This window comes from Microtus pennsylvanicus, chromosome 13 (genome assembly GCF_037038515.1).
Source record: "Microtus pennsylvanicus isolate mMicPen1 chromosome 13, mMicPen1.hap1, whole genome shotgun sequence".
Taxonomy (NCBI): domain Eukaryota; kingdom Metazoa; phylum Chordata; class Mammalia; order Rodentia; family Cricetidae; genus Microtus; species Microtus pennsylvanicus.
In genome coordinates, this window is record NC_134591.1 from 49,434,940 (window position 1) to 49,448,782 (window position 13,843).

General features: G+C 46.4%; 1 protein-coding gene across 1 annotated transcript; it reads right to left on the reverse strand.

Annotated features, from left to right (window-relative positions):
• Nucleotides 1-357: 357 nt before the first annotated feature.
• Lurap1 (leucine rich adaptor protein 1) lies at nucleotides 358-8,715 on the reverse strand. The gene is made up of 2 exons (XM_075945533.1): nucleotides 8,334-8,715; nucleotides 358-910 (listed from the first exon to the last, which is right to left on the reverse strand). Exons 1-2 carry the CDS (start codon nucleotides 8,529-8,531, stop codon nucleotides 395-397), a joined length of 714 nt encoding a protein of 237 aa, XP_075801648.1. The 5' UTR covers nucleotides 8,532-8,715; the 3' UTR covers nucleotides 358-394.
• Nucleotides 8,716-13,843: the final 5,128 nt, after the last annotated feature.

The window sequence follows — 13,843 nt, forward strand, 5'->3', positions numbered from 1 at the left end:
CCTGAACGCCCTTCCCCAATTCTCCATCTTTTATGAGGCATCCCAGCCTCCCAGGGTTTGGATGAGGAGATTATTTCCCCCATCTCTTCTTCAGTGATGTCCTAGAAGCCCTAATTTCATAAACCTTCACCTCACTGGGGAAGGATGTGGGATACCCTTACATCAGGAGCCACCGGCTAGTTCTCTAGAGTCAATATCTCTATGGAAATAGCTCCAGGGACCCAATAATTGAGGGATAAATGCAAAGGCTCCCCAGGGAGCAGAGAGAGAAGCCAGGCTTCTGTGGTAAGTGATTTCAGTATAGCTTCTGTCTAGTCGGAGGTTGAGGGAAAACTGAGAGAGACTTGGGCCACAAGCTGAAAGAGCCACGAAGCACAAATAAGTAGGGAAGTTTTTACAAGAAGGTCACATCATCCTGGCACTGTCCCCAGAACCAGTGAGCCTCAAAGCCCTGCTTAACATTGTCATCCTCTGATAGCTCAGGTGGTCCACCTTGCAGCTCGTCTCCTGGGAGCTTCCAAGGAGCCGTTAAGCTCCCTAGCTTGGTGGATGTTACATCCACCTCAGTCCTGGCTTCACTGGGTATAACCTTTGCCCAGTCAATCTCAGGACAGGAAGGCCCAGGGGGTCCTTGTTCATCCAGCTCTTTGGGGGCCACAGTGTCCAAGAAACTGCCAATAGAGACACTATCCAGCCGGTCAGTTGAGCTGGTATCTGGCAGGCTGTCCCAACTGCCCCGCCTTGAGCGGCCTGGGCTTCCACCTGTCAGGCTATACTGGCTGCTGGTGAGACTGCTGCAATGGCTGGTCAGTGTTCCCCGCTCCTCCAACAGCCAACGAACTGCCTCGATGCCCTCGTTCAGGGTCACCAGCTGCTGCAGGATCTTCACATCGATAGCTCGAAGGTAAGCCTGAAGAAGTGAGAAGAGAAATTAGTTCCCAGTTCTAAGCTGTGAGTTTCCCAGGTGTTTCCCTGGCCTTGCGGTCCAGTCAGCTACGTGTCAGTTTTATGTTTTTGGTTTTGTTTTTTTTTTTGTTTTTCGAGACAGGGTTTCTCTGTGGCTTTGGAGCCTGTCCTGGAACTAGCTCTGTAGACCAGGCTGGTCTCGAACTCACAGAAATCCGCCTGCCTCTGCCTCCCGAGTGCTGGGATTAAAGGCGTGCGCCACCATCGCCCGGCCATACGTGTCAGTTTTAGTAAACCTGGACAGACAGCCAGGTGGAGGTGGCACACACCTTTAATCCCATCACTTGGGAGGCAAAGACAGATGGATCTCTGTGAGTTCGAGACCAGCCTATTCTACAGAGTGAGTTCTAGGACAGCCAAACCAGGGTTACACAGAGAAACCCTATCTCAAACAAACAAACAATAAATAAATAAATAAGCAAGCCATCACCCACTTCATAGCCCGGGAGCAAGGGTTCCTGAAATGCTGTCAGGCACGTACTTAAATATTAAAATATGAGGCTCGGGGGCTGCAGACACAGCTCAGTGGGGAGAACACTTGCCTAGCAGGCACTAAGCTCTGGGTTCCTTAGCACCCAGTAAAGTAGGTGTAGTGATGTAGTTTTGTAATCCAAGCACTCAGGAGATGGAAGCAGGAGGATCAGAAGTTCTAGGTCATTCTCAGCTATGTCAGCAGTTCAAGACCAGCCTGGGCTTCGTGAGACCCTGTTTTAAAATTAATGAAAGAAAATAAAACAAAACTGGTTGTGATGATCTAGCACCTAAGAAGCAGAGGAAACACTTGGGAGGCAGAGGCAGGCAGCCTGGTTCCAGGACAGCCAGGGCTACACAATGAAACCCTGTCTCAAGAAACAAAACAAGGGGGCTGGAGAGATGGCTCAGCGGTTAAGAGCATTGCCTGCTCTTCCAAAGGTCCTGAGTTCAATTCCCAGCAACCACATGGTGGCTCACAACCATCTGAAATGAGGTCTGGTGCCTTCTTCTGGCCTTCAGGCATACACGCAGAAAGAATATTGTAGGGCTGGAGAGATGGCTCAGTGATTAAGAGCATTGCCTGCTCTTCCAGAGGTCCTGAGTTCAATTCCCAGCAACCACATGGTGGCTCACAACCATCTGTAATGAGGTCTGGTGCCCTCTTCTAGCCTACAGGCAGACAAAATATTGTATACATAACAAATAAATAAATATTAAAAAAAGAAAGAATATTGTATACATAATTAATAAATAAATATTTTTTTAAAAAATGGACAAAATAAAGAGGCTGAGGTAGGAGGAACAAGAGTTTGAGGCCAGAGGCCAGAGAGATGACTCATGGTTAAGCCTTGCAGAGGGCTGGAGCTTGGTTCCATATGAGGTGGCTCACAGCCTCCTCTAAACTACAGCTCCAAAAAATCCAGTCCCCTCTTCTGACCTTGATACACACAAACATGCATAAACACATGAATAAAAATAAATACTTTTAAAACTTTAAAGGCGTTTGAGGCTAGTGTAAGAACTAGTAAATCACTGTCTCTCTTCTTTCTCTTCTCCCGGCTTCTCTCTGTCTTTCTCAGTCTCTCTATCCCATTCTCTTCCTTCCCCCATTTCCTTTATCTCAGTAAAACTCTTCACTGAAGAAAAACAAAACAAACACAAAACTAACAAATCCAGAGTTAGGGTTAATGCAGAGCACATCCAGTCTCCAACACAACACACACATGCATGCGAGCACGTGCGCAAACACACACACCACACACACACACACGAATCCAAAATCCACTCTACTGGGCTTCAAACTTCCTATTCAAGGTAAGCTGTTGGGGTATATTCCGTCATACTGTGAACCCTGAATTTTCATTTGCGCTGATTAAATAAAATTAACCTTGGGTCAGGAGACTGAGTTAGCATCTAGTTGACAGAAAGTAATCACAGAGCATCAGAGGGCATCCTGGAGAGACAGAGAGACACAGGAAGTAGTAGGGAGGGATTTGGAGTGGCCCAGTTTTTTATGGTTTGTCAGAGTGGAAGCATGGGTCTTTTGGAGACACCAGTAAAAAAAGGTTAGGTCGTTGTGACCCAGTCTCTCTGAGTTAAAAGGTTTTCACCCCAGTCTTCGAATCTTGAGTTTTATTTATAAGGAGAATGATAGAGATTTAGTTAAGGTTACCTTTAGCGGTAGCCACAGAGCCTGGTGGGACATCAGGCTGTGGCCTGAGTAGCAGGCCAGTAACTGTGGAGCTGCAATTGCTGGCTGAAGTAGCAGTAGGTTAAGGCACAGCCACTGTGCCAGAGTTAAACAACAGTAAACTATTCTACCAATCTAGACTCACCAGTGTAACTTAGAAACCAAAGGCTAGCTCTCCTAAGGTGTCAGCTGGGAAACAGTTTGGGCCAAAAGGAAATGGGAATTAAGGAATCAAGAGGGTGCTAACTTGGTTCCCTTGGTGACCAGGCCCAATGGGGAGAAGGGCTAGGTAGAGCTCAGGGTCAGAATCCCAATGCTGGGGATTTGGGGCCTTTAGTTTCCCTTTAGTCTTCCAGAAGTGTGAACTACAGTGTAACCTCCAGAGGTCCCTCCCACCTCAAGTGTACTGAGTTAACCTTTCTCAAGCACAAGTCTGAACCTGCCCCTACGTTTTGCAGTGTTCAGAGAGAATAAACATATCAGTAGATGCCTGTTATATTATGACCCTTGTCCATCTCTCCTGAGTCCTGGTATATTATTGCTTGTAAATTTAGATTTATTTAGTTTAACATTTTTTAAATATTTATTTTGTTCTGTCTGCATGTATGTCTGCATGCCAGACCAGAAGAGGGCACCAGATCTCATTACAGATGGGTGTGAGCCACCATGTGGTTGCTGGGAATTGAACTCAGGAACTCTGGAAGAGCAGCCAGTGCCCTTAACCATTGAGCCATCTCTCCAACCCTTATTTAAACTTTTAACCAAATTAATACATTCATATAGAAATAGGCCTGGTGGCACAAATTTGTAATCCCAGCTAATGAAGAGGTGAAGGCAGGATTGCAAATTCAAGCACATTCCAGATAATTGTTTTGTCTCATAATAAAAAGATATTTTAGTCAGCTGGTGGTGGCTCACACCTTTAATACCAGCTCTTGGGAGGCATAGACAGGTGGATCTCAGTGAGTTAGAGTTCAGCCTGATCTACAAAGCGAGTTCCAGGACAGCCAGGACTGTTAAACAGAAAAACCCTATCTCAGCCTCTGCCTCCCAAGTGCTGGGATTAAAGGCATGTGCCACCACCATCTGGCTATGCTAAGGAAAAAAAAAAGATATTTTTAAAAAGGACTTTGAGGGCCAGCAAGATGACTTAGCAGAGCACCTGCCTCTGCCTCCCCAGTGCTAGGATTAAAGGTGTGTGCCACAATGAATGGCTTCACTTCTTGAAGACCAGGGTTCGATTCCCAGCACCCACGTGGTAAGCTAATAACGATCCTTAACTCCAGTTCCAGGGGATATGAAGCCCTCTTATGACCTCTGCAGGCATCAGTCACGCGTGTAGTCCACACATACACATAAACATTGAAAACACTCGAACACAGAAGAAAAGTAATAAAGCTATATATTTTTCATTCCATGTGGCAAATGGTAGAGAAAACAATGCTTCAGAGGCTTGTGTGTACCTGGAGAGCCTTAACCCAAACCTAGACGAGAGACATGAGCTTGAGAGACATGGACTTGACCAGTGGGGAGAAGCATTCCAGCCAGAGGATGTACCGTCCTCTGATTCTAAATGGAGGACATTTGATACCACATCACTCCAGGTCAGCTCTTCTGGGTGGCAGGCCCAGCAGCATTTTTTTTTCTTGAACTTCTGATCCTGCTGCCTCACCTGTGTGCTAGGATTACAGCCATGTCACACCACACCCAATTTTTATGTAGTTCTTAAGATTCAACTCAGGGCTTTTTGCATACAAGGCAAGCAAGCACTCTCCATGTCTAGCTCCCCACAGAATTTCTCTTCCTGCACAAGCCCCAGTCTGTCTCCTCCTTCCCCATCCCAGGTCATCAACTCCCTCAGAGCAGTTCCCGCCCAACTCATTGCAGGTTTTCTGCCTAAGGTTGCACCGAGCACCTTTCGTTCAGCTCTGTGATTCTCAAGGGGCTGAGTTTACTGTGTTGCTTAGGAAACCAATGGGAGCACCAGATTCTTTAATCCTGCGACAGTGGGATTCCCTGACTGTGACAACATCATCCCCCCAGAATAGAAGCAAAAGGCTTTCTCACCAGAAAAAGAAACACTCATTTCATGCCATCTCTTTGGAAACAGAGCAGAAGATAAATAGAGGCCACCCAATGCTTTCCCCTGGAGGCTCCCTTTTCCTCCCCCTATGTAGATCAGATTCTGCCCAGCCCAGGTGTCCTGGGCAGGGCTCCCTCTTTGCTCAACCCAAATTAGGTCTCAGGTTAAAAGCCTGAAGACCCATTTCTAGATCCCTGGTAACTGACTGTTGGGATTAACTATTGTCACTAAAATAGAAGTCCTTAACAGTTGTCTAGTTCCACAATTACTCCCTTATTTCCTCCATCAAAGGACAAAAAACCATAAGGACAAGGAAGAGACAGGACCCTCCTTAAGACCACACAATACATCAGAAGTGGAGACAAGGTTTGAACTCATTCCTTTCCACCATCCTTGACTAATGTTTTCTCACCAACTGCGCGTGGAGGTGGCTTCTCATAGCAACACCTCTTTGGGTAGATGGAGGGGTTGCCATTGCTTGCCATTCCCACACATCTCAGACTGGCTCTTCCCTCACTCAGCTTCAGACTAGGGAACAACACGAGAGTAGAAAGCTAAAAGTAGCACTGACCTTGGCCTGAAGGGCAAGCCTCTGCTCCTACTGAGGAGAGCAGAGAGAGGGGGCAACTGAAGGACAGACCTTCGATGGCTTTGGTCAGTTCAGTCTTCCTGGCCTCAAATCTCCTGCTCCGCCCTTGTGCTTCAGTAAACCGTGGTTGGAACAGAGTACAGGAAGAAATCAATGCTCTCCTGGACTGAGGAGGGAGAGAGAAGCCTGACATGGATCTTTTCCCTCTTCCAGTCTCCAAAGCACTGTTCATGGAAAACCTCAGACCCTAGATCAGATAGACCAAAAGTTAAAGCAAGGAATTATGGTGCTGGAGAGATGGCTCAGAGGTTAAGAGCACTGATTGCTTTTCCAGTGGTCCTGAGTTCAATTCCCAGCAACCAAATGGTGACTCACAACTGCCTATAATGAGATCTGGTGCCCTCTCGGGCAAACATGCAGACAGAACACTGTCAATAATAAATAAATAATGCCAGACGGTGGTGGCGCACACCTTTAATTCCAGCACTTGGGAGGCAGAGGCAGGCGGATCTCTGGGAGTTCGAGGCCAGCCTGGTCTACAAGAGCTAGTTCTGGGACAGGCACCAAAGCTACAGAGAAACCCTGTCTCGAAAAAAAAAAACCCAAATAAATAAATAAATAAATATTAAAAAAAAACAAATATACTTCCCTAGAGTTTCTAAAGAATGAGAGTCAGAGGTTAGGCCTGCCTCCAGATTTCCTGCATGAGAAGCAAGCCCACGAACATTTGAAACTTTTCTCATTTCAATGACTTGAAATGTGTTTAAAGTGTCGGCACAAAACAGGTTTTCATGATCAATGTGGTCAAATGATCTGGGCTCAAATCTTGACTTTACTTTATGAGCGACCGTGGGCAACTGCTTCAGTTCATATATAAAATAGCGCTCCTCTAGCTGAGCACGAGGGGGTAGCAAGGAGGAAGAGCGGTACAGCTCAGCTGCACAGCACTCGCCCTGTGTATGCAAAGCCCTAGGTTCAGCACCTGGGGGGGGGGGTGGCACAGGAGAGACAGCTTAGAAGTCAGGAGCGCTGGTTCTTGCAGAGGATCCAGGTTAGGTTCCCAGCACCCACACAGTGGCTCAGAACCATCCGTAACTCCAATTCCAAGGGATTTGATGCTCTCTAACCTCCATGGGCAACAGGCATGCACGTGCTACACACACATTCACGCAGGCAAATATTCCTGCACATCAATTTTCTTAAATTTCTTTAAAGAGAAAAATATCATGTATCACGCTGGGCACTGATACATGGCTTATATTCCCAGTATAATTTAATTTCTAGCTGGGTATGGTGGCACATGCTCATAATCCCGGAACTCAAGAGACTGAGTGAGACATGAGGAATATGTGTTTGGGGGTCAGCCTGAGCTACACAGACTCAAAACACCGAAACAAAACAACGTAGTTTTCAAAGGACAAAGTAGGTAGGCTTTCGCTATGCCTTGAACAGTTCGCATTCAGAGGTAAGTACAGTAAGCCCTGCTCTGGAGAATTTGGCATTCAACTAACCTTCAAGACCAAGCACACACTTGGCCTTCATATTCTGCCCCCTGGGATCCTCTCTGATCCTCATCCCAGGAGGCTCTCTTAGCATAGAACGAGAGCCCTGGGCTGGCCTTAGAAGTAGACCATGTCTCTCCTTCCACCCTTCCAGATCTGCTCTACACAAGGTTGGGCACACAGTGGGGCCCCAGGAAGACCTATTAACTGGCATCGTCACAGCTTCTGGTTCTGAGCCCAGGAGGAGCTGGCAATTCCTCAGTTCCTCAGAACCTTGCTGCAGAGTGGCGGCAGGTGTAATTCATCTGTTTCACCGGAACCAGGGCCCTGGGGGAGCCCGCTGGGGCCCAGCTGCCCTTTTGGCTCAGAATCTGGACCAACAGCTCCAGGGAAGGCGGGGTGCTGCTGTTTCCTCCCCTCCCCCCAAGAGTCTGAAAGGAGACTGAATCCCGGGTGAAGGACCAACTCGAACTGTGTGTTGCTACTCTGTTGCTGACTCTGTTAAGGTCTTTGAATGTTTAATACCATGCTGGTGCGATGCTTAGGAAAGAGACATGTTTTTAGTGTGCCCCTAATGCAGGCAGTTTCAAAACACCCTGGGGCCTTAGGAATGAAACCTTTCCCCAGTTTGCCAAAGGAGTGGATAGAAAACAGTTGTCTTATAATGGGGTATTAGGAAATTGACGGCCCCGGATGCTGATGGGAAGAATTTGCACTGAACTAAGTTTTTTGTACTACTTAGCCCTGGCCTCCCTCCTCCCGATTATTGGGCAGGGAAAAGTTCCAAGAGCTGTGCCTCCTACACCAGTTCCCAGGCACTCTCAACCCTTCACTCACCCTTGGGAGTGAGAGGTCATGCAATGAGACGTCACTTCTCTCCACTTTCAACCTAGGGTATATGGATTGATCTAGGAGGGACCCTCCTCCCTCTTCTGTAGCCTAACTCCGGGAACCTGAGCCTATCCCTACAAATGGCCTTATGCTGAGGACCCCGTCCCTGTCCCCGTGGCCTATAGCACCCACACTCACCAGCTCCATCCTCAGCGCCATGATCTTGTCCCCCAGGCTGTGGCCGGTGCTGGGTGCCCCAGGGAGCAGCAGGTCCCCAGAGGTTCCCAGCTCCCACTCGCCTCGCAGCCCGCGGAGCAGCCCTTCCGGGGTCTTCCTGCCCACCTTGCCCTCCACGTCCCGCAAGTCAGGCGTCTGGGACTCTGCAGTCCCCTCCATGTGGGCCCAAGCCAAAATAGGGCTGGGCGACCAGACGCGGAGGTCCAGTTCCCTAGAGTCCTCCCTTCTCTGCCGCGAACGCGGAGCGAAACCGGTGGGTCCCCGCCTGCGCCGCGCTGGGGGCAGGAGGAGGGCGCCGTAACGCTCAGAAAAGCCGCGCAGTCGGGTAGAGAAAGATACCGAGTGTTGCGCACACAACTTCTAGCCGTGGATGGCATGCTACTGGATTTGGAACTGAAGACCTCAAAGGAAGCTCAGTGCCTTCTCATTACGTTGACGCCAGCTAAACGCACAGCAGACAGCTAAAAAGATGTTTGCTGAATGAAAAGTACACAGCCTCAGTCAGAATTAACAGGGCTGCAGAGGGTTTGGAAGTCTTTCTGCTAATAACTGTGTCGGTTACAGGAGTTAGAATATAGCTGCCCAGCTCACAGACACCTCCCAGTGCCCAGAAATCAGACTGAAGGAGTAATAGAAGGGCAATTCCCCTGGCCATTGAGAAGAAACCATTATTAAAATTCAAGGGATCCCCCACGGTCTTGCTCTTGCGCTTACAGGGTCTTGCAAAAAAAAAAAAAAAAAAAAGAGGTGCTTCTTATACTTAACTAAATATGGGTCATCAGAAGTCTGAAGACCTCTTGTAGTTAGGGCCTTAGATACTGCATTGCCCTTTTTTGAGAAGAATGAGGGGCAGAAAGGGTCTTGCTGGTTCTATCTGGCCAGGAACTTGCTATGTAAGGTAGGTGGCCTTGAAACTCACAGAGATGTACTTACCACTGCCTCAACAGTACAGGGATTAAAGTCCTATTCAAAAGATTTATTTATTTATTTTTTTTTTGATTTTTCGAGACAGGGTTTCTCCATAGCTTTTGGTTCCTGTCCTGGAACTAGCTCTTGTAGACCAGGCTGGCCTTGAACTCACAGAGATCCACCTGCCTCTGCCTCCCGAGTGCTGGGATTAAAGGCGTGCGCCACCACCGCCCGGCTCATAAAAACCTTTTACTTAGATGTACATGTTCACATAAGTTGAGTATATGCACAGGAGTACAGGTGCCTAGAGGCCACAGCAGGGCATCATCGGATCAGATCCCTGGGAACTGGATGTAGCAGTTGTGAGCTGTGCAAAACGGGTGCTGGGAACTGAACCGAGGTCCTCTCTCAGAGCAGTTATGTGTTATTACCTGCTGAGCCATCTCCAGCCCCAAGAGTCCGCATTTCTAGGATGCTACAGGGGATGGCATGCTCCTGCTCTGAGGACCACACTGAGTAGTAACAAGGGTATATTTATAAGCTGTTTGGACTTAATTCTACAGGTAAGGAGTGGCCATGAAAAACTGTTTTGTCCCGGCATTACGGGAATATTTACAATGAAATGCGCCCCTTCCCTCTGCTCTTTCAGACCTGGGGGCCCACTTCCCAAAGGCAGCCCACTCTCAGTTTGTTGTTTGTAGTGTGTGTGTATTTAACTACTCATAATTCTAGATTCTACTTATTAATTTCCTACATGTATGTGTCTTTGTGTGGAAATATACACATAAGTACAGATTCCCCCTGAGGTCAGAAGAGGGCCTTGGATCCCCTGGAGTTGTAGTTACTGTCAATAGTGAGCCATCCAATACAGGTGTTGGTAACTGAATTTAGATCCTACTGTAAGAGCAATCTGTACTCCTAACTGTTAAGCCGTCTCTCTGGTTCAACCATCCATAATTCTAAACTATCTTCTACCACTCATTCTACATTTATTTATTATTATTATTTTGGTTTTACACAGGGTTTCTCTGTGTATCACTGACTGTCCTGCAACTCACTTTGTAGACTAGGCTGGCCTCAAACTCAGAAATGGGCCTGCCTCTGTCCCCCAAGTGCTGAGATCAAAGGTGTGCAACCCCATTTGGCTAAATTTAAGTATTATATACTGACTTCTTATGAATATATGGATTTCTTTTTGAGGCCTTGAACTCAATGATCTGTCTGCTTATGCCTCCCTAGTGCTCAGATTAAAGATTTATGCCACTGAACCAGGCTCAAATATATGGACTTTCTTTAAGACACAGTCTCATATGGCCCAGGTTGCAGAGCTGAGGAGGACCTTGAACTTGATCCTGCTTGTTACTCCCAAGTGTCAGGAATCACAAGTATATACCATCATAACTCACCTCTCCTTAGTATTACTTGACCCATGATTTTTGTGGAGGCTTAAATAAGAATGATCCCCATAGGTTCATATATTTGAAATATTGGTTCTCAATTAGTGGAAGTATTTGGGAAGGATTAAGAGGTGTGACCTTAGAGGAGGTGTGTCATTGGGGGTCAGCCTTAGGGTTTCAAAATGGCCAAGTCATTCCCAGTTAGTTCTCTCTGCTTTGTGCTTTTAGATGGAGATGATATTTGAGCTCTCAATGTTTCTCTCTGTGTGACCTTAGCTATCCTGGATTTCACTCTGTAAACCAGGCTGGCCTTGAACTCAGAGACCTGCCAGCCTCTTCTACCCAAATTCTGGGATTAAAGGTCTGCACAGCCACAGCCCCACCTTACTCTGGAATTTTCAAGGAGCAAGGAAAACTGGAGAAGTAAAACTCTGAGTCAAGGAGACTAGCTAGAGACCAAAAAACAAAACAAAACAAACAAACAAACAACTGAAAGTACCAGAAGTGGCTTGTTAGAATTTGATCACAACAGGTGCCACTGAAAGAATTGGGTAACTGAATAATTCATTCATTTCAAATGGTATTTAATATTGTTTAAAAAACACAAATTATTTCAACTATCATGAAAGTTGATTACAACTAACATCACTGCAAAAAGACAAGGTGAGTCCCAGCTATATGGCCTGATGCAATTTACCAAACAAGGGAACCTAAAAGAATCTGAGAACAAATGGATATGACCAGTACAGTAGCTGTGGAACTGTGGGTTCTATGGAGAGATGCAGCAAGCAGGTAGACATAGGAGCTAAAGCTCAGGAGAGAAATGAGGACTGCACTTGTGAGTTTGTGACACTGGACAATATAGGTGGAATTTCTTGTTGGGACTGCCAGCTCCCAAATAACCACACAGAGACTTATTATTAATTACAAAAGCTTGGCCAATAGCTCAGGCTTGTTCCACTAGCTCTTATATCTTAAGCCAATCCATTTTAAAAAATTATTTTCTTCCTCATGTCTTTATTACTTTTATTCTGCCCATGTTGCTTTCCTGCTTCCTCTGTTTCTGGCTGGCAACTCCTGAGACTCCACCTTTATTCCCAGCATCCTCTTACTTTGGCTTTCTCACCTAACCTCTTCCTGCCTAGCTGTTGAGCAGTCAACCTTTTATTAAACCAATGAGAAGGCGTCTTGGTAAAGACACATCTTCACAGTGTACAAAAAGATTAGTTCCTAACAGGACAATAATAGAGATCACGAGTGGATAAGATCGCCTATGAAGAATAAATGAGAACAGAAAAGGGTCAGAAACCGGTGAGAAAACGTCTGCTTGCTTGTTTTTAAATAAGGAAAAACCCACCAAACTAATTTTGTTTCTGAGAGCAGGTTTCACTTTATAATCTTGGCTGTCCTGGAACTCACTTTGTAGACCAAGTTGGCCTGGAATCTATGGGGATCCTCCTGCCTCAGCCTCCTGAATGCTGGAAGTGCAGAAGTGGATTACCATGGGGAGCTCTTAGCATCTTGCTATGAAAACCGACTTGACTCAAACTGAAGATTCTTCTTCCGTCCCCTCTGTAGGAGGGAAGGCACAACACCATACTAACCCGACACTGTTAGCATGTTGAAAGATACCATCCCTCCATGCAGGAGGCAGGTGGAATTTGGAGAGTCAAAAAAAAAAAATCAAAGGTGCATTCCTTTAATACAGTACTTGAGAGGCAGAGGCAGATGTGTAATGAGTCTTTCTGTCTCACCAGCCAGCTCCCAAATACAACACAGAGGCTTATCATCTTGAAAATTCTGCCTTAGCTTAGGCTTATTCCTAACAAGTTCTTATTAACCCATATTTTTTGATAATTTATTTTTATTTAATGTTAATTGGTTTTTTGCCTGCATGCGTGTCTGAAGCGCTGGAACTGGAGTTACTGACAGGTATGGACTGCCATGTGGGTGCTGAGAATTGAACCTGGGTCCTCTGGAAGAGCAGCCAGTGCTCTTAATCACAGAGCCATCGCTCCAGCCCTTAACCCATATTTTTTAATCTATGTTCATTCCCTTTACTCTGAACTGCCCATCCTGCTTCCTCCACATGTGGCTGGTGACTCTGCCTCTCTTTCTCTCTGAGTCCTCCCTGTCCTCATAGGTCCTGCCTAACCTCTTCCTGCCTAGCTAATGGCCATTCAGCTCTTTATTAGACCAACCACAATGGCACATCTTCACACAGTGTAAAGGAATGTTCTGTAACAGCGATGGACTTCTGTGAGCTCAAGTCCAGCCTGGTTTACACATAGGGAGGGCAATATGGAAAGACTCTATCTCAACTTCCTGCTCCCTCAAAAAAGGACTACTCAGGGGTTGGAGATGGCTCCATGGTTAAGCACACTTGCTGTTCTTAGAGAGGCAGTTACCTTCACAGCATGACAGGCAAGCTCACAAATTTCTTTAACTCCTGCTCCAGGGCTATCAGATAGTAGTAGCTCTGGTCTCCACAAGGGGCACACACATTGACATAATTAAAAATAATTTTTAGAGGGCTGGAGAGATGGCTCAGTGGTTAAGAGCACTGGCTGCTCTTCCAGAGGTCATGAGTTCAATTCCCAGCAACCACATGGTGGCTCACAACCATCTGTAATGAGATCTGGCACCCTCTTCTAGCGTGTGGGCATACATGGAGGCAGAATGTTGTATACACAGTAAATAAATAAGTAAATCTTAAGAAAAAACAATTTTTAGGGTTTTTTATTTGTTTTTTTAAAGAATCGGACGGTAGCGGCGCCAAATCTTTAATCCCAGCGCTCAGGAGAGCCGGGCAATAGCAATGCAAGTCTTTAAACCCTGCACTCAGGAGGCAGAGGCAGGAGAATCTCTTGTCAACGGAGTGAGTTCCAGGGATAGCAAAGGAAACACAAAAAAACCCTGTCTCGAAAAACAAACAAACAAACAAACCAAAAAAAAAACCCCACGAAAAACTAAAAACAAACAAACAAAAAACAAAATATTCGGATAATCACGGCGCCTATCATTCACGGTTTATGGAACCGAGGTAACATAAGCGCACTGAACAGTAGTGGAGCAGGTTTGCAATCCTCTCCTCCTCCTCAGCCTGGAAGCATCCTTGCAGGGCTGGGCCACGCAGGCCTAATGCTGCAGCCCTCTAATCCCGAA

Excerpts from the sequence above, each read along its gene's own strand:
- Lurap1 (XM_075945533.1), bottom strand. The coding sequence starts at position 8,531 with ATGGAGGGGACTGCAGAGTCCCAGACGCCTGACTTGCGGGACGTGGAG. Across the intron at positions 911-8,333 it reads TGGCGCTGAGGATGGAGCTG|GCTTACCTTCGAGCTATCGA; the intron begins GTGAGTGTGGGT and ends TCACTTCTTCAG.